At 41.1% G+C, this 21,230-nt stretch overlaps 1 protein-coding gene across 2 annotated transcripts in view; it reads left to right on the forward strand.

Annotated features, from left to right (window-relative positions):
* Positions 1 to 13,973, forward strand: part of si:dkeyp-23e4.3 (rho GTPase-activating protein 7) — a 54,649-nt gene extending 40,676 nt beyond the window's left edge. For both annotated transcript variants that reach the window (XM_055226821.1, XM_033977768.2), the window contains exons 4-17: positions 311 to 374; positions 2,639 to 3,078; positions 3,355 to 3,538; positions 4,554 to 4,850; positions 5,821 to 6,122; positions 6,768 to 6,929; positions 8,800 to 8,959; positions 9,497 to 9,695; positions 10,360 to 10,573; positions 10,731 to 10,842; positions 11,041 to 11,268; positions 11,770 to 11,999; positions 12,457 to 12,621; positions 13,027 to 13,973. In XM_055226821.1, coding sequence (XP_055082796.1) covers positions 311 to 374; positions 2,639 to 3,078; positions 3,355 to 3,538; positions 4,554 to 4,850; positions 5,821 to 6,122; positions 6,768 to 6,929; positions 8,800 to 8,959; positions 9,497 to 9,695; positions 10,360 to 10,573; positions 10,731 to 10,842; positions 11,041 to 11,268; positions 11,770 to 11,999; positions 12,457 to 12,621; positions 13,027 to 13,114 — 2,845 coding nt within the window. In that variant the 3' untranslated portion in view covers positions 13,115 to 13,973. The remainder of the gene's footprint in view (positions 1 to 310; positions 375 to 2,638; positions 3,079 to 3,354; positions 3,539 to 4,553; positions 4,851 to 5,820; positions 6,123 to 6,767; positions 6,930 to 8,799; positions 8,960 to 9,496; positions 9,696 to 10,359; positions 10,574 to 10,730; positions 10,843 to 11,040; positions 11,269 to 11,769; positions 12,000 to 12,456; positions 12,622 to 13,026) is intronic.
* The last annotated feature ends 7,257 nt before the right edge of the window (positions 13,974 to 21,230 follow it).

Below are 21,230 nucleotides of genomic sequence, written 5' to 3' on the forward strand. Positions count from 1 at the left end.
GGAGCGACTTCAACGAAAGAAGGCACCTGATTTGTCTCTTATTAAAGCTCATATCTTGATGTACCAATGGATTTAGTGCGTCTGAAACACGGTCAAAAAAGACTGACACACACCCCCCCCCCCCCCCACCCCCCCACCCCCCTTTAACATTGGGGTTTATAATGAACAAAATGTAAATCATAATCTACATATGAGAAAGTCTGATGCTAAATCTGAGACAAAAAGCATTATATCGTTATCCTTAAGCACTGACTTCAAAATCTCCCCGTTTGACGTGTCCTTTGTCTCTGTCTCCCTTTGTCTGCTTCAGGAGATTAAAAACACTAAACAAAAGTGCAGAGCTGAGACTGGAGCTGCGCCGGACCAAAAGAAGGGTGAGTGTCCTGCATGTGCACAGCAGGGGGCGCTCTATTTAAACATGACTGCGGCTCGCTCAGATCTAAGCCCATAAAACAGGATTCCACTGAAACAAATGACTCTTATGACGCAATTTCAAAGATAAAAGCTGGATTTAAAATTTCAAAGATAATTTTTATGTATCGTCTTTTTTCATAATCTGGTGTTTTCTAAAGACACAAAAATGAGAAAAAGCTAAGTCATGTCTGAGGGAGCGGTGTAAGGAACAGATGTTCTAATTATTTAGATTCACTTTTGGACTGACTCGTGGGAGCAGTACTCTCTAAAGTGTACTCGAGTACTGCCTAAAGTGTACTTGAGTAGCAGTAAAGGTATAGTACTCGAGTAGGAGTAAAAGTATGGTGTCTGAAAACAGATTTTGTCATATATTTGTGATGTTTCGGTTGCCATCTGGAAATCATCATCCATTTGACTCTCTTTGGGAAATTCTCTTACATAAATCAATTCAATTCACTTTATATTTGTAAAGCCCAAAGTCCCAGCAGCCGTCGCCTCTTAGGACTGAACGAAGTCAGAAAATCAACAGTGAAACAGACACTGGTCAAAAACAGACCAACAGACTAAATATTGTTCAACAAAGAGAAATATCTTACGTCATATATTTGATGTTTTCTGTGCGTATGTAAAACGTAGAGTAGGAAAAATGCAATTTAAAAAAACATTGAATGAGAGGGCGTGTCCAAACCTTTGACTGATCGTGTGTACTATACTCAATATTCGCTATTACACAGGTTAGGCTGTACTCGGAGTAGGGTTTAGGGCTGGGAACCAGAGTTAAGCCAGAGTTCACCTGGAGGAAACCCACCCAGATACAAGGCCCCACTCACTCTGAAACCAGATCCTCACTGTGCTGCACTGTGCTGTTTTATTTAAGAGAAGTCATCATCATCACCATCATCATCATCGTGTAGAATCATGGCTCAGAAAGCCTTGTTTCTGTGTACATTCTCTTGTTTGTGGCGAAGTAGACAGGCCGTCACATTAGTGCAGTTTCTTGTTTGGTGGAGACATAAATATCTGAACGGAAGCAGCAGGAGGAGGCTGAGTCCTGGAGAAGTAGAGGCTCCATTGTGTGCTTCAGAGGAAATGATTCAAGCCTGAAACATGTTTGTGGGACCGGGGCTGTGGGTTTTATAAGTCTATTGTTTATGGCCAGAGCTTTACCGAGGGACCATTTAAAGACAAAGAGCTTTACTTCTCATTATCATTAAGTGTACAGTGGAGTTATCATCAGACTGGGGTTTGGTGCTGCCAATATGTTTTATGGCAGCACAAGGAGAACAACCAAACGCCACAAGAGCCTATTACCATTAGCTTCCATTACATCAAATTAAGTAAAAAATCTGCAACTTTTTTCTGACAGATGAAGGGCCACCTGCTCGTCTCCTTTTGTGTGCAAGTTTATTTCTATAGCACATTTAAAACAACTTGAGCTGACCAAAGTGCATCACATAAAAGTCAACAAAAAACAAATATACAGATAACACAATAGACAGGAAAAGAGCAATACAACACCAGCGTAATAATGTTCCACAGTATGGCATTAAACATTAAATAAGTGTCACCACAAAGCCAGCTATGGGGCAGACCTATGGAAAGGGGGCTTCACTTACAGTGTTCTCGGTTTAATGTCACACTGCAAAATATAATAGGTAAAGCAATAACATCGCCATGGAGACAAGCATGTGGCTAACCCCCCTCTACAAAAAGTTATATAGATCACATCTTTAGAATATGGTGTTTTTGGTAATCTTCTCAAAACAACTAAATATTCAGTTGTATATGGAGTTTGCATGTTCTCCCTGTGTCCACAAACATGCACTATGAGCTACTCCTTCAGCTGGGTACTCCTGACCCAGACAGAGCTTGAATCCAGCTGGAACAATGCAGTATTTAGCTTTTCATTTTGAAGTGTTATTCTCCACTTTGTTATTCCTAGCATCTTATTTATATATCACAATGACTTTGAGAGCAGAGGACAGAGCAGAGACACCATCATGCACATGCCAATGCTAACAACAACTAGCATCCTAACAGCATAGCACCAGTACTTCTTTGTTTGCGACTGATAAAAAATACTTAATAATTAGATGCAGAGAGCACACAGCAGTCTGATTTGACCTTAAGAGCTGCTCTTTGGGTAAATCTGTAATATAACTTAATCTGTAATATAAGTTCCAGGTTTGCACCAAACCACCTAAACTCCCATTTTGTTTTACAGGAGGTGGAGAGTGAGGAGGAGGACTTCTGTGCTCTGAGCCCAAACTGGAGCTACGACCGGATATCCAAACAGTGGCATCGTAACGAATCACCCGCAGACTTAGGCTTCAGCTTCAGCCCTCTGCACAATGCTAGCTACAGCTCCTGCAGCTCAGACAGTGAAGGCCTGGACCACACCTCCACTCAGACCTGGGGCTCACTTAGATTTTCCCCCAGGAACAAGGCTCGATCCCTGGGCACATGCTCCAGCAGCTGCCCCTCTCCTGGGTCCTCCGGAATGAGTCTAGATGGAAGTTTGGAGAGATCACAGAGTAAAAACAGCACGAGTTTGTTGAGGAAAATCGATAAACTGAAGCTGCGACGGGCCATAGGAGGCTGGGGCAGGTACAGGAGTCTGGGGAGCTCAGTGGAGGAAGACGACACACTGCACTGCACAGACAGGTGACAAGGTCTAGTGTTTATTATAAGTTTAAAGGTGCACTATGGAACTTTTCTGGTTAGTGTCAGCCATCTGCTCATCTCCATGGAGATAGAATTGCTTCCCCTGGATACTTCTACAGTACAGCATTAAACTTATCTATCTTACAATAGTTATTCAGCAACACATGTTTTGTTTTTGTTTTTGTTTTTGTTTTGTTTTTATTGGTAAGACAATACTTCCATCCATTACCATAAGCAGGATCGCTTATCGCTTTGATCATGTGTTTATCTCCTTAGCCCTCAGAGTGCCCCCAACAGCCCGGTGTCCTCCTGCCCCTCCTCTCCTCAAACCAGCAGTCAATCAGAGACCAGCAGCCGCAGTCACAGCCAATCAGAGAGCAGCAGTGTTGTGAGCACGCCCAGCCCAGTGACCCGAGTCCGCAGCAAGAGTAAAAAAGAAATCAACCAGAATGACCAACAGGTAGATTTTGTAATGCATAACTATGTATATGTATGTATGCATTTTCTATCTGCAATGCCCTCTTCACTAAAACACATCCAGCATGTATCTTAAATCAGCCCTATTGTGCTTGTGTCTCTATATTTCTAATCTCTGACATCTGTGGATCATTATGTTATAATTTGCACAATTTAAATCACAATATTCATCTAAAACAACTTGATAAAAGAAACAAGTCCACTGATTTCTGCGTTAGAAAACTGCGGTGCCCAATGGGAGCTGACGTTGGCATAAGTGTCAAACAAAGCTCCTCATGCTGTCGGCCCCTCCTATGGATAGCTGCACATCACACCAGGGAGCAGCCCTTTTTTTTTCATTTGTACCAAAATGACTACGTGGCGCTGCCGAATCCTACGAGTATCACAGATTATGAAAATGAAACTGGAGAAGTGGGCATGTACCGGTGGAAGTGAAAACGGGGGTAGATCAGCAAAATGGCATCTTCAAAATAAGAGATTAAAGATTATTCAAACATGAATCACTTCAAATACAACATCAGAGGCTCAATAAGAAGAAACAACTATAAAGATCTGAACTATTAAAGATCTGAACAGAACAGTTTGGAGAATAGGTTTTAACACGGATGACTTGAAATTCAAACTATAGCTTTATTTATACAGTATTTGGTGTAAACATTTTTAAAAGTGCTGTATTTTAAAGGACACATAATTATGCAAAAATCTTTTAACAGTGTTTTGAAATCACTCTGTTGCAATTTTTCCTGTGTAGTTATGTCACAGGTAGAAATGCTGCTCAGTTTTATATGTTCATAAGACTTTGGCAAACTCCATCTTAGCATTTCTGTCGTCAAAGTGTGTTCATTATAATTGCATAACTTTATTACACTGCCGGTTGCATAAATGAGTTTTTGTTCTCTTCTATGGTTCAGTAGATGCAATGCTCACACCAAATCCAAGTAGGAAGAGAATAATGTGTGATTTCTATACAAAGGCATTATTTTACTATGTTCTTACAGAAGTACTTAAACCAGATCAACCTGTGCCACTCTGGTACAGACTTTGACACCTCGTTGAGACTCAAAACTGGGACCTTCCCAAGTCTCCGGGACCGGATCTTGGACCAGGACTCTGTAAACTGGAGGACCGGCAGTTTCCACGGATACCAGAGGAGAAGGAGCAGCGGGCGCCGCCATGGCACCTCTTCCTTGTCATCGGCCAATCAGAATGCTCCAAGCTGTGACGTCGTTGTCACAGAGCCCCGCCTCAGTGTGTATGACAACGTGCACCCTGTAATGGAGAGTGAACATGCTGAGGTGAGAGAAGCAAAACTCAAGATATTTAAAACTTCTAGATACTTACATACTTACATAGTGGTAAAGTAAGACAAGGCCAGGTAAGCTTATTTCTACAGTATAGCACAATTGGTACACAAAGTAATTAAAAGTGCTTTACAGAATAAGAAAGACATTAAAATCACACAAATCAAAACATAAATAATCACAAATAATCATCATAAAATGTACATTAAAACTGCAGAGTGCAGAATAAAAACTCATATGCACATAGTGGTCATTTCATAAATGTTACCTAGCAACCATAATGTTAACCAGAGTCAAGGACCTACATATTGTCAGTCTGTTTGCATAACTGCCCAAGAAATAGGCTCTGTACACAACAGTCCCCGGCAACACTGTTAGCGTCACTACTTCCTGTCCATCTTTATCTCTAGTCATGCTAAAATGAATAAATATTTAAAGATCAGGCAGTGGACAGAGAGCTTTGGGTGGGTCAGGGGTCAGAGGTTAGGGGTTAGGGTCAGGCAGTGGACAGGAAGCTGCAGGTGGAAGTCAGTGACAACATGTTAAACACTATGCAAATAAAATGATTACTTCACCAGAGGACACTTCTGTGTTTAGAAAGAGACATGTTTGCGCCTCAATGCTAATGCTAACATTGAGGCATATTAAATATCAAAACAACACCACTGATTAAAGTATGCTACATCTAAGTAGTAGTAGGCTTTTTTTATTTATTTGAATTTTATTAGGTTGTTTATTTTACATTTTACAGAGAAGGATGGGACAATTGTTTGGCCCAAAGACTTATGTTATGAGGCAGCGATATGCAAAATAATGCAAAAAAAAAAACCTACATTTTTTTTTTTTTTTTTTTTTGCCAACTTTACAAACTTTATTTATGCAGAGAAATTACTTGAAAGTTGAAGTTATTTAAACTTTACTTTCTGATCTACAAACCCTGCCTTATAACCCCTTCTCCTCTCAGATGTTCGGTCGCCTGGGTTCTGATGAGGTCTTCTCAGCTCTGGACCGAGTTTTAGAGCGGATCACTGACCTGCAGCAGAAGGTCTCCTCCTGGACTCAAGACTTATCCGAAGACCAGGATCAGGATTCAATTCAGGATCTCACGGAGGACCAGGATTTAACCCAGGATCTTACGGAGGACCGGGATTCTATTCAGGACTCCAGCCCGGAACATAGCCCTGAGTCTACAGACCTGATGCACCACATGGACCAGGGACCAGAGGAGCAGACATCTGGAGAAGAACAGAATGAGAGACTGAGCAGGTGAGGAGCATAACTTCACTTCTTCCACAGTAAATTATACCAATTGTAACTGTACCGTCTCCTTCTGGCATTTAAAGAGGAGGTATTATGCAAAATATATATATATATATATATATATATATATATATATATATAAAAATTTTATTTTTTTAGCTTTCTACCATGTTATACCTCATTATACCTTATACCTACCCTTATTAAAAACATGCCTGAAGAGGTTTTAGTTGTCATCCATGCATGTTTGAGTAATCTAGCGATCTCTCTGAAGGCAGAGTGACTTAGTGTGGAGAGCAAAAGGAAGGGGACATCAAAAACAAATTATTTTCACATCAGTGGACAAACAGTACTCCTATTATAACTTGTTATATCACGATTAATAAATATAAAAAACACCTTTATTTTGTTAAACTCATCACTACTTCCTGTATTTTTTTCTTGTCCACCTTTTTTCCACAAACTGCCACTTAACAAATGTACCTGTACTATCTCACTACACCAAGTAACGATTAGAAAAACATGAAAACCTGCCGTATGAACTTTACCTCCATCATTCTTCCCTCTCTTCTGCTTCTCCCTCTCTTCTGCTTCTCCCTCTCTTCTGCTTCTCTTTCTCCTGACTCTTGTTCCGTGTGTTGTGTCCATCAGAGAGGATCGGCCCGGGTCCTGGTCTCCTGAGTCTGATTCAGATCCGGGGGGAATCCTGGGTCTGTCTTGGTCCAGACTGGCTCTGCTGCAGAAGCTGGCATTGCTGCGGCTCACGGCTCTGATGGACAAGTACTCCCCCACCAGCCGACAGGGGTGGAGCTGGTCAGTGCACGCCGATCATGTGACCCACAACTCAACACAAAATACTAAACATATCTCTACATAGATTTCATAAACTTGTTGTGCGATTGAACACCTAAACTCCCACAAACATATTTCAAACTGGGCGGGGTCTGTAGGACTAAAGGGGAGAGTGACGGGGGGAGGAGGGGAGGAGTCTGGGGGTATAAGGACCAGTGTGATTGGTCTAACAGGTATCCACACTTCAAACTCCACCCCTACACCCAGCTGTTTTTAATCAGATAGACCTGGCTATCATCAGGCAGTCCTGTTTGATGTCATATAGTGCTTGATATCGCACTTTGTAACTTTTCTGCCAACTGCTTTTGCCCATGGAGATGTTCTTGCACTGCCTGGAATGTTCCGCAGTATGACATTAAACTTATTTATTTCCATAAAGACGAGCAGGCTACGTCACCAGGCTAAGTTACAGGTCAGATCTGTGGACGGGTGGGCTCGGGCACAGTGATATTGCCTGTTATTCAGTATTTTTTAGCTAAAAAAAAAACACCGCTAATTGGTTAAATGCAAGATAAATATGTTTAATTCCACACAGAGGAACAATTCAGACAAAGAAATAACATCTCCATGGGGACAAGTAAATGGCAGATCCTCCACTAGAAAAGTTACATAGTGCATCTTTAATGGTGACACAGTTTCAAACCCATAAATAAAACCTTGACTTTTCACAGTCTGGAATGTTCCATAAATATTAAACTTTCATATTTACACATTTGCGGCGGCCCCAGCGTCGGCTACTCAGAATTCAGTCTTTCCACACTACTGTTCTTAGACAGATCCTGCAGTGCTGTTTATAGAAAGCAGAAAATCCCATAATGCATCAGTCCTCAGAGATGTCCCATGATGCATCAGTGCTCAGAGTGAACACAGATCTCCCATAATGCTTCGGTGTTTGGTGGTTGAACAGCGGAACACACACAGTCGGAGTTTGTTTTGTTTTTTTGAGCCAAACGCTTCTGCACCTGCAAAATGAATTATGAATGAGAGGATGAAGAGTGAGGAAGATGTGAGAGAGAGGATGAAGAGTGAGGATGAAGAGTGAGGAAGAAGAGAGAGGATGGAGAGAGAGGAAGTAGAGAGAGAGGAAGTAGAGAGAAGAAGAAGAGAGAGGATGTAGGGAGAAAGCAGAGAAAATGGAGAGAGAGGAAGAGCAGAGATGGTAGAGAAAGAGGATGGAGAGAGCTGATGGAGAGAGAGGAAGGAGAGAGAGATGATGGAGAAAGAGGATGGAGAGAGCTGATGGAGAGAGAGGAAGGAGAGAGAGATGATGGAGAAAGAGGATGGAGAGAGCTGAGAGAGGATGTGTGGGGGGACTCTTCAGTCACTGTTTACTCTGCTCTTGTCTCAACAGTATAATGTCCACAAACTCAGAACACATCAGCGTGAGCGAGGCTGTGAAACACAAACACAAACACTGCAGTGGTTTAAAAGCTTGTAACTTTTCTGGTAGAGCGTCCGCCACCTGCTTGTCTCTATGGAGATGTTATTGCTTTACCTAGAATATTCCACAGTGTTGCATTCATCTATCTGCACAGAGACAAGCAGGTGATGACATCAGGCCAAGTTATGGTTCAGGTCTGTGGAAAGGTGTTTTGAGGAATAGAAACACCTGTAAAATGATGTGAATTAATGCTCATACTGTGGAACATTCCAGGCGAAGCAACACACAGCTATATATACACATATGTATGCACACACACACACACACACATAAAAATCCTCTTTCTTCTGACAAGTTCATTTACAAAACAAAATCCCCTCATTCTGTGAAGTACTTTAAAAACATGCTTTTAATTTTAAAAATCCTGTTCTCTATATATGTGTGTCTCAGGACGGTGCCCAAACCACAGAGGAAGTCCAAAGGTTCGGAGGTGAAAGGTCGTAGGGTGTTTGGCGTCCCTTTGCTGGTGAACATGCAGCAGACTGGAGAACCACTGCCCCCTAGTGTCCTGCGGGCCATGGTGTATGTGAGGAATGAGTGTGTGGACCAGGTAACAATGAGCTGAGCATAACATAAACTATAGAATGTCAGTGTAATTAATTTAAAAGTTCGTCCACATGTTCAGTATGTGTTGATTTACACATAATAAAAACTAAATATTGTTTACCTTTTTATTGAAAACCTCTCCACTCAAAATGACTGAAATTTGAAACCCAAATATAGTCTTATTATTATTATTCATTCCATATTCAAAGGTGGTCAGCGTTTATTGTAGCCACAGCTGTCACCACACTCACGCACACACCACTTACACAAGGTGGGTGAAGTGTCTTGCCTAAGGACACAATGACAGAACTTGGTCCAAAGAGGAATCAAATCTCTGACCTTCGGGTTGGTGGGTGAGTGCTCTAATCACTGAGTCACTGTCTAAATGGATGATCTAAACAAACTCAAAACCTTCTGCACACGGGAAGATCAGACTGAAACATTCAAATTAAGCTCTAATTATAATCACATGTAAACTCTGAGTAAATGCTGTGCTCTTCGTAGCATGAACATGTATAAAAAAGCCTCTCTTGTTTCTCAGATGGGGGTGTTTCGTAAATCCGGGCTGAAGTCCAGGATCCAGGCTCTAAGGGACCAGCTGGAGCGTGGTCCAGACCAGGTCTCGTTCTCTGGCCTCTGTGCTTTTGACGTGGCCGACCTGATCAAACAATACCTCAGAGACCTGCCTGAACCGCTGCTCAGCTCCAAACTCAACAACACAGTTCTACACATCTACCAGTGTAAGGCTCATCTGAGGCTCAGTAAATAAAAGAGAGAGAGTTATGTCAGTGTAATATTAATATGCAGCTGTCATTAAGGTTGCTTCCATATTTACTCCCACCAGGAGTAACCTCTGACCTGTGGAATTTTAACATGACTTATGCTACTTCATAATGTAACGCCTAAGACATACCCTGAAGCATGTGCTGTATATTTCATATTTGCAAATTCACTGCAAATATCAGGAAGCTGACTCTGATTTTTAAAAATTACCAGTCAAAGAGACCAGAGGGAAAATGCTCACTATGAACTGTTTCATTCAGTTAGCTTAGTCCTGGTTTAGTCCTGTCTTAGTCCTGTTTTAATCCTGATGTAGTCCTGTTTTAGTCCTGGTTTAGTCCTCATTTAGTGTGGCCATTCATCACTATTGGCAACACTAATTGCAGATGTCTGCCTTTTCTGAGGGGCTGACCAATAGGAGAGGTGGGCAGGTGAACATGTCTGCTTGAGTATCAATTGATTTCAGAATGATAAAAACTGTTGCCATATCAATTACCAATTTAAAAATAAATATTACATGTTTAGAAGTGGAAAATCTGCAAAACAAAACATTGAATGAACACACTCCTGTCCTGTTATATTCACCTGTCACTTCTTGTCTAATATAAGTCCTTGTGCTCACAGACTTCCCTCAGGACGTGCAGATGGACGCGGTGCAGTCGGCCATCTTGCTGCTGCCGGACGAACGGCGTGAGGCTCTGAGGACTCTGCTCTACTTCCTGTATGACGTTGTGTCCAGCTCAGAGGAGAATCACATGACCCACACCAACATGGCGGTCTGTCTGGCCCCTTCACTGTTCCACCTGAGTGCGGGCCAGAGGGACAACCACAGAAACAGGTGAGGAGAGCATTATTATTAGAGTTAAACTTACTTACTTCAGATTGTCATTATACTCCCAGGAGCTCAGGAGCCAAAATAAACGCTAAATAGCTTTTTCTATACATCATCTGGACCATGGTAATGAGCCTGATGGTTTCTGTCTCTGTGTTTTCAGACCAGGACAGAGGAAGTGCAGCCTCGGTCCAGATCAGAGGGACCTCAGTGAGAGTCTGGCGGCGACTCAGGCTCTGGGTCACATGATCTCAGAGGCGCACACACTCTTCCAGGTAAAAGTTCCAGGTTCAACTTTCTGCTTTCAGTAAGAACACATGCTTTACTAGATATTTTGGGACAATAACAACAGCTGTAATTAAATAAATAGAGATACATTTAATACCATACTGTGGAACATTCCAGACAAAGCAATAATACCATTTTTTTTTTAAATAGGTTATCAGGTTGAAATTCTTCCTTTTTCTTTGCAGCTGCCTGTGTTTTGGTCCGGTTCCACCTGTACCAGTCCAGACTCTGAGGAAGGGGTGTGGTCAGACTCCCCTGGTTGCCATGGAGACAGCGTTGAGGGGGAGGAGCTAAGTGAGGCTCACCTGAAGCTCGAGAGAAGCACAGAGTCTCTGCTGAAACTGAGCCAGGACCAGGACCAGGTCTGGACCAGTTTCACCACTCCAGACGGACTACAGCTGGACTACAGGAAGGTAAAGCCGATGTGAGGTGTGTGCTCTGATTAAAGGCGCGCTAGGTAACTTTTGTATTTGGCTTGTCTCCATGGAGATGTTAATGCTTTACTTGGAATGTTTCACAGTGGCATTAAACCATCATGTTTTCTTGTCTCAAATAACACCTATCTTCTTACTTTGAGATTCTTACTCGTCATTTTGGTTTTAAAATCTTCGTATTAATCCGCTCTACATGAACCTTGGTTTTTTAATTCACTTGTGTCCTTAAATCAAGATGTGAACATTAATAACAGACAAATCAGGTGCAGTTATCAGTTGAAAAAGGACTTAAATCCATAAGTTTAATATTTCAAGTTTTTGGAGCTGATCTCAAAAGTAGTTTAGTCATTTTAAATCAAATCTTTATTCAAAATCAGTGAATTGTCCTGTGACAGTCCCCTGCACTAACTCTCAAATTCTGACATTAAAGTGTAAAAAACCTCTTGAATATAAATCTCTCACACCCTCTGTCTCCTGCAGTGCCCAGACCTCAGCCCCCTGCCCTTATGGAGAGCCCGTCTGGAGCTGGAGGTCCCGCCCCCTGTGGTCCTGAGGAGGGTCCTCTCTGAGCGCTCGCAGTTTGACCCTCGTCTGCAGCGGGACTCTAGACTCCGCCCACTCGGTCCAGACTCAGACTTGTACCTGTACCAGATCCAGAGCCAGGGCCATGGGCTAGGGTCTATACCTCCCACTGTCTACAGTCTGCTCAGGTACATTCATCCCACACTGCGCTGAACACATGGAATACTTTTAATGGGATCATATGGGAAGTATGGAGGTTGAACCAATAGATGAGTGAGTAGGTGTCTGCTCACTGCTCACAAAGGTTGAAGTTTAATCCCACATTCATATATAAGTGTTCACAGACACTGGAAGCGAGGTGGGTTAAGTGTCTTGCCCAAAGACACAATGACAGTATTCATCTGTGGGAGCTAAAATCACCCCGCCAGACGATCTGACTGCTTTATCAATTACGTTTATGTTGACAGCAGGATTCGAACCACCAAACACTCTACCAATTGAGTTACTGTTGCCCCATCCGTGCATGACATTGTTTCCTTGGGCAAGACACTAAATTCACCCCGTCAAGCTTGTCTTTAAGTGTCCTTGTGTTGAAGATAAATCCAGAGACATTAAAATCTTATCATGTCTTGTCTTTTCTTGCAGATCATGGCAGTCTGACCCGTCCTCCGGCCCCATGTACGTGTCGTCTGTGTCCATCTCACAACAGGACGTCCCAAAGACAGTCCATGTGCACTCCTGCATGTATCTACTGGAACCCATAGGGGACAAAAAGACCAGGCTCACCCACTTCTGCAGCACAGAGTACAGGTACAGCACATGTACAGTGTCTCTAAGTGTACTCCTTGTGTTAAGATACTAAAATTTCAAATTCGATTTCAATACTAAGGAATAGACTTGATACTTGATACTGATTCTGATACTACAATGATTCTTTAGACAATAGAATCTGGTCTTATACTTGTTCTGATACGGCTCAAAATCATTCTAAAGATATTCAGGAAAGGTTCATTTCTGTCCTGTGAATGGAACATTTTTAGTATCAATAACTGTGAAAAATTAGTATCCTGTTTTCGATACTAGTTTCAGTATCAATTTGTGTCTGATTTTCAATACTTTTGACAGCTCTATACATGTACAGGTTTCAAAATAAAATAGATTACTTATTTTTTCTCGATTTTCGTGATTTACTTTCTTTTTTTGTCTCTCCTCTAGGGGGCGATCTTTGGAGTGGCACGTCAAAGTCAGTGGTCATCTTTTGGCCAATGAGCTGCTGTCCATTCGAGACTCTTTTGAACAATAAATCAACAACATGAAGCTGTGAACCTGAAAACTACATTCTGAGCTCTTCGCTGTGTTGACTTGCTGAAGGACTTTGCAAATCCAAAATGGAGGAGTGACCTTGCCGTAGCTGACAGTATCCCATAATCCTCTGCTGTTATGTTCCACTTTCGACTTCACTGAAAAGAGGCAGAAAATCTAGTGAAGCATCAGTGAACTACAGCGCTCCTGTCAATCAACACTGTCAGATATGAAATAGACAAGGGAAAAGTCTAGAATATATTTTAAACATGTTTGAGTTTATGTATAGCATCGACATGACCTGACAAAAGTTTGGACACACTATCTTTTTGTTTTCTTTATCTTTACTACTTTTTACATTTAATATACAGACAGAAGACATCAAATACATGAAGAGTATAAAAACAGGAGATGGGTGAGTGCTTTAGTGGGGCTCTGGTGAGTCACACAGAAGGACAAAAGTGCTCCTCAAGGATAAAACCACTTATGGAGGAACAGAGATTTAGCTTAGCACAGACCGACGTGGAGACGTGAACGGCACTGGACCTGAAACAATCCGAGGCACTTCTGCGTAGAAAAATGACAAGTCCTTCATTAAGACATGGACCAGATTACACGTTTCCACGCCTGAGTTTTCATCAGGGCTTAAGAGTAAAGTGATGAGGGCACTGTCTTTTATAAAAATATATTCACCATATAGTCACCCGGTGCATCATGTTCAAATCTTTACATTTATGTGCTGAGCTAAATCTATGTTCCTCCATATGATGTAAAATATATGGAATATGAAGCAAAGAACAAAAGTTTAATGGCTCTTCTAAATATTTTTCTTTATATTTTGTATTCTAATCCTCAAAGTATTCACCCTTTCCTTTGTCATAAAATATTTAGTAGAGCTATTTCCCTTTTTTTCTTTGCTCTATATATTTTACTTCATATATTTAATGTCTTCTGTGTGTTTACAAAATGCTGCCTGGTAAATCCAGACTGATCTCTGTACACATTGATATGAGTCACATCTTCAGAAAGTATTGAAGAAGTGAGTGTTCTGAATCCCAGACAATATAAAATGCAGAAAGTAATAAAAATAAATAAATAAAAAAAAATTGAATGAGGGGGCGTGTCCAAACTTTTGACTTTTGACCAGTGTCTAACAAATTACGGTTACTACTGTGAGGAGCACACATGACAAATGCACAGGCCTGTTGTGTTGTTTTGATTCTTCTAAGGTTTAGTTAAGGTTTCAGAGGTTGCTCTCTATTCTGGACCTCTACTGGTCAAACGAGGAATTACACCATCTCATTTCCCACCTTAAATAACCACGCTGAAATCTTCCAAATGAAGCTATTGCTCAAGGTTTTTATCAAAAAGTGTGTCAAAAATGTAATGTAAACAAGTCTTAAGTAAATCCACACAAAGAATAAACAAAGCAGTATTTTGAATTGAAAGTTGTTTCATCCAAGACCAAAATGAAACTACGATCATGTTTCTACACCTCTGTATATTTGTCTGTAAAAACACTGTAAATATTTGTGAATGTGTGGAGCGTATCTTATGATTATTTCTGCTCAAAGAGGATTTATTAAAGTGTTTCCAAACTCAAATATTTCTTGTGTGAAAATAACTCCTCGGCGTCGTTCTGCAGATCCAGAATGGATTTTGAATGTAGAGATTATGTAGATCTGAACACTGGCACCACGCTGTGTTTACCTCCTACTGCTGCCCCACTTAGAGAAGGTGTACGAGCACAAACAGGAGCCACAGTGAGTCAGTTTTCATGCCTCACGGTGAGAAGGTGACAAGTTGTATTTCTTTTGGAGTCTGCGTGTTCTTAACATATCTGGGTTTGGTTTTTGTTGCTCCATCCATCCATCTATTTCTTTCTGCTGATATGGGGCTGCGTTGGGTTGACAGCAATAAAAGCAGAGACTCCCAGACTTCCCTCACCTCAGACACTTCCTCCATCAACATAAATCTTGAGATCATCTAGCTAAGTACTCGTAACCCACAATTTTGGTCAAATCCTCCAGCTAAAGTAATCCTGACCTTGCCTCGGATCCAGAGCTCACACTTCTTTACTACATCTACTTCATGAAGATGTGAGTCTGGTCAACAGTGAATCTCAGTGTTTTTAAATAGATGTGATTGACAGGTGGATTAGCCAATCAGGGACAGGCATGATCTTTCGGTATTGGAGGAAATAAAGGAAAAAACATGGTGGATTTCTGTAGAATCAAAGAGCAAAGCCTAAACTCTGTTAATCTGAGGTGTGAGAAATGTGATTTTATTTGTAAATCACAGGTGACCAATGAGCTCCTTCGTTTCACATGTGTCACTGCAAAAACGGATCTGATTGGACAATGACGTTTGACCAGGTTTGAGACTGATATCAATCTGTATAAAAAATACAAAGAGAGATCAGTCTGGATTTGCTAAGCAGGTCCTGACCAAGACTAGGTCAAGATCTGGAGATGGGTCCCCCGTGGCCACACCAGCGGCGTAGAAGGATGGGTCAAATGCAGTGGTCACATTTCTCTACCTCCTTGTTTTCCTGTGTCGTTCCATACTCTCCACTCTTCTCCACTTCCTCTGACTTTCCCATAACCTTCTACAACTTCACTGACCGGATTAAACTGGTTAGAACTGGTGATAAAGATGTCCGCCACCGAGTTTGGCTAAAGTGTCCAAACTGTCGCCTCCGCCCCTCCCTCCTGCGCTGGGTCTCCTCCAGGGGGACATTGAATCTTCCCTAAAAAATCGATGAAATCTGGGCTCAAAGCCACTCCTCCCTCAGCCCGGAGAGGGACCACCCCGGAGCTGATCCTGGACCTGATCTGGAGCCGCGATACCACGAGAGCACACGGCACAAGTCCATTTAAGTTTGGAGTTTACTAACCACCCAGACTTATACCTCGCCACTTGTTCAACTCCGAGGTTAGAGATGTAGAAAGAGATTACAGAAGAACAGCGATAACAAACTTTTGGAATAAAGTTTGGAGCTTAAAGGCGCTGTAGCTGATTTTTAGGAAACAAAACAACTAGTTCATTTTAAACAGTTTGCAGTGGATGAAACAGGTGAATGAAGCGAAACACAGCTCCAATGTGACGTTTCTGAATGAATCGGCTCTTTTGAACGATTCCTTAACAGTTGGATCCAGATCACATTTTTCAAAAGAACCAAATATTTTTCTTTCTAATTTGTCTGATTTTTTACGCTGATTAACACTGAACTAACACAAGAATCAGAATAGAGGCTTTGTGCACAAAAAACACATTTGATATATTATAACTATTACATTTTAAAATTATTATTGTTTTATTTAAATTCTCCATAATTCCAAAGGGTAAACTCTCTCTCACTCTCACTTTGAACCATTTCAAACACATCTGAGCCTTGGCTGTTTCTCTCTGTGATTAGTTTGCAGATAAAATGAGTTCTCACTTTGCTGCTGTCATATAAACAAACAGTAAAAGAGCCAGTCTCATGAACGACTCTTTGAAGTGAATGGAGCCAAAAGATTCGGTCCCATAAAAGAGCCGAAAGTTCCATTGTTAAGCTCTATGTTTTAGATGAGGGACATAAATGTAATCTCCAGGAATGACACTTTTTATTCGCTTTCCCCTCTATTTATCATGCAGCGTTTCTCTCTCTTTCTCGCTCTCTCTCCTCATCAGCATCTTTCTCTCACTCTCTCTTTATCATGCAGTATCTCTCTCTCTCTTTCTCTCTCTGTCTGTCTCTCTCTCCCTTTATCATCCAGCATTTCTCTCTCTTTCTCCCTCTCTCACTATCGTCAAGCACCTCTCTCTCTCTGTCTTTCTTTCTCTCTATAATCCAGCATTTCTCTCTCGTTATTGCTTTATCATCCAGTGTCTCTCTATTTCTCGCTTTCTCTTTATCATCCAGTGTTTCCCCCTCTCTTTTTCTCTCTCTCTCTCTCTTTATCATTCAATGTCTCTCTCTCTCTCTCTTTATTGTCCAGCGTCTCTTTGTCTCTCTGTCTCTTTCTCTTTATTCTCCAGTGTCTCTTTCTTTCTCTGTCTTCTCTCTCCATGTCTCTCTCTCGCTCGCTCTCTCTCTCTCTTTATTTCCAGCATCTCTTTGTCTCTCTGTGTCTTTCTCTCTCTTTATTGTTCAGCATCTCTTTCTCTCTCTGTCTCTCTCTCTTCATTGTTCTGTGTCTCTTTCTCTCTTTGTCTCTCTGTCTCTTTCTTTGACTTTATTGTCGAGCGTCTCTTTCTCTCTTTGTCTCTCTCTCTTTATTGTTCAGCATCTCTTTCTCTCTCTGTCTCTCTCTCTTCATTGTTCTGTGTCTCTTTCTCTCTTTGTCTCTCTGTCTCTTTCTTTGACTTTATTGTCGAGCGTCTCTTTCTCTCTTTGTCTCTCTCTCTTTATTGTCCAGCATCTCTTTCTCTCTCTGTCTCTGTCTCTCTCCCTTCATTGTCCTGCATCGCTTTCTCTCTTTGTCTCTCTGTCTCTGTCTCTAACTTTATTGTCCAGCATCTCTTTCTCTCTGTCCCTCTTCATGTCTCTCTCTCAGTCTCTCTCTCCTTATTGTCCAGGATCTCTTTCTCTCTTTGTCTCTGTCTCTCTTCATGTCTCTCTCTCGCTCTCTCTTTATTGTCCAGCATCTCTTTCTCTCTCTGTCTCTCACTTTATTGTCCAGCATCTCTTTCTCTCTTTGTCTCTGTCTCTCTCCATGTCTCTCTCTCGCTCTCTCTCTCTCTCTCTTTATTGTCCAGCGGCTCTTTCTCTCTTTGTCTCTCTGTCTCTTTCTCTCTCTCTTCATTGTCCTGCGTCTCTTTCTCTCTTTGTCTCTCTGTCTCTGTCTCTCTCTTCATTGTCCAGCGTCTCTTTCTCTCTTTGTCTCTGTCTCTCTCCATATCTCTCTCGCTCTCTCTCTTTATTGTCCTGCATCTCTTTCTCTCTCTATCTCTCTCTCGCTCTCTCTCTCTTTATTGTCCAGCGTCTCTTTCTCTCTCTGTCTCTCTCTTCATTGTCCAGCGTCTCTTTCTCTCTTTGTCTCTGTCTCTCTCCATATCTCTCTCACTCTCTCTCTTTATTGTCCTGCATCTCTTTCTCTCTATCTCTCTCTCTCGCTCTCTCTCTCTTTATTGTCCAGCGTCTCTTTCTCTCTCTGTCTCTCTCTTCATTGTCCAGCGTCTCTCATCATGGGGAGGATTTGATTTTGATTTGAGACAGATCTGTGTTCATTGCATTTACTTTATTAAAAACATAGAGAGAAAATATCTGAACTTTCTGTCGTCTGTGGGAAGTGGGACGACGGTAAAATTGTCACAAATAAATCACATTTTTTGACAGTTCGAAAGTTGTTTGAGTCCATCACATCATTATGCCGCATTTCAAACTCAGATCATTAAAAGTTTAGTGTGACACAACGATCCAGCTTCAGACGAGATTTGAATTTTTTGGCTTTAAGTGTAAAGAAACCGACAGTGTAAATCATCAAATCCTTAACTTCTCATCAGACGCAGTAAAATGGACAGAATCATATTTATCAAACTACTTAGTCTTATGATCACTTCCTATTTGGAACATGGTGGCCAGCAGGTTATTTATGTCCATTTTAAAGTTGCTTCTCTACATCTAAAACTGCAAATAAAGAGACAGATGTTTTTGTCGCCAGTGAAAAGAAATAAATATCTTTCCGTACAAACTGGGACAGACAGCTGATATTTTGACTTTTTAATCAACGATCGGCCTTAAATCTCCAGCAGAGGGTGATATTTTGTTTTGGTCGATGTGTTGCCTAAAGAGCGCACAAAAAAAACTTTATATTAACACTTTAATACAAAGACAAAGCTGCACAAACGTGACGACACAGCTCTCTTAAAGGTGTACGGTAAAAAGAGCATTGAGGGAGTTTGTAGTGAATTTAAATGACATGATTTGGGGAAAATAATCAGTATCGACCTAAAAAATATGGGCAGATCTTGTCGGTATCAATTTCTCTGGATTCTAAACAGTTGGTATCAGCCATGAAAAAAATTAAAAAACCCGGTCAGTCTCTAAAATTGACTCAGACCTGTCATTCACGTCACATATTTAAATACTTAGCATAAAAGTCTAATGTAACATGGAACATTTTCGGTTCATCAGCTCAAACTCAGTCAGACACATTATTCATACATTCTGCGGTCATGTCCCCATAACACACAGTTTAAGCACAAACACAAACACAAACCTCATTTAAACCAATAAAGTCACTGAACAAACAAAGATACTGGACAAAAACCTCAAAAACATCACCACGGCAACATTTTACAAAAACATTGTCTTCTGTGAAAAGGTCATGAAATCCTCAAATCTCTGTCTAATATATAAAGTCACACACAGTTTGTCATGTCCTCCATCAGACGGTGTGTGAGGCACAGGGACGAGCACAACGAGGCTGTGCAGTTTGAAAAGTGTCTTCTGCCAAAGCCTTTGTGTCCGAGCATCTCAGACATTCCCTTAAGAGTTTATGATCTTTAAAAAAAAAAAAAAACATCTGAAAACATGGATCAGATCAGAGCTGCGAGCCTGAACCCACCGGACCTGCCCTGTCTCGTCATTGTCTTAATGTTTTTTTAATAAACTTATTTTAATAGTGACGCAATTTGACCTTTCCTGTGATTGTGTGTTTCTGCTCCTGCACACACACTATTATTATTTAAGTCTCAGCTCCAATGTCCTGCTCTCACTCTATTCTGTCATCTGTTATTGTTTTTAGGGTGACACTTTTAACATCTGTCCAGGGACAACGATGAAAAACAGACTTTTGTCTTGATGTTGATTAAGGTTTAAAAAATGATTTTTCAAACAGAACCCTGCAGTAGAAGCTGATGGGTTTAAATCAGTGTATTCACTAAATGGTGCAGCACTTGAAAGAGTCTCCACCTGGAAATATTTTCAGTTTTGACTTGTCGAAAACTAAAAACATATCTCAGAATAGTTTAAAATCCAAATGATCATTTTATTATAGAAACAAATCTAGGATCCTATTGAAACCATTTTTTATTTGTTTCTGTCCTGGATTATGCCAATAATCTACACACAGACTTCAGCCTCTACTTTAAACCTTTAGATTCACTCAGACCTTCACTCAGGGGATAAGAGTTTAAACCCATCACTGAAAAAGCAGGTTGGCCGTCGCTCTCTCAAAAGAGAATAACACTATAAATGTATTTATAAAATGTATTTATAAGAGACTACGACAACAGACTGACTCAGTATCTCACCTGTTTGTTGAACTTTGATACAGGAACTTTTAATACAAGCTCTCATGACTGTGTAAGTATAAACATGTCACACCAGAGACGGGAAAAGGGCTTTTGGCTTTTGCTTCACAAAAATGGAATACATTTCAATAACTGTGAAATACATGATACTTTGGTGCCACTAATTCAATTTAATAATCTGGTAACAAACTTTTATAATCACACCTGCTCCTGTTTTTAATGTTTTAAATAGACCTATAAACTTATTTGTTTTGTTTCTTTTTTGTTTCTGTGAGTTTATGGATTAAACAGCAGTGTGGAGCAGCAAGGACAACAGGAGGCGAGGTGTGAGTTTTTTCACTTTTTCATCATAGCCTCTCCACGCACAACACAGGGCCTGTAAATATAAATTGTGCATGTGCATGAGTCCCCGGGCCGTGCTCTGACACACCTCCTCCAACCAGGACAAAGCCCCAATCAAACCGCGCCTGGGTTCATTTGAAAATGTTTTGTTTTGACTCACACTGGACAAATGTACCGCTCTTTAGGGCAATCTGTGCTTGGCCACGGTTTGAAAAGCTCTGAATAATAATGAAAATACTGTGTGCACTGTCCCTGTGAGATAAATAAAAGTATTTGTGTAAAACACATCAACCTGAAACATTTGTGAATCAATTCAATTTGTGAGATTCTGTGTTTTATTTATTCATATTAGAGCTGATGTTCCCCTGTTTAAGTCAGTTTGTTTGCTACGGCTCTTCATTCGTCTGTATGGAGCCGATACTAGAGCCGATACTAGATCCAGTACTATAGCCGATACTGGGCCGATACTGGGGCCAGCCTGTTTTCAGCTGTGTCGCGTGTGTTTGGTCTGAACTCTAAACTCAGACGATGCA

This window comes from Periophthalmus magnuspinnatus, chromosome 14 (assembly GCF_009829125.3).
Source record: "Periophthalmus magnuspinnatus isolate fPerMag1 chromosome 14, fPerMag1.2.pri, whole genome shotgun sequence".
NCBI lineage: Eukaryota > Metazoa > Chordata > Actinopteri > Gobiiformes > Gobiidae > Periophthalmus > Periophthalmus magnuspinnatus.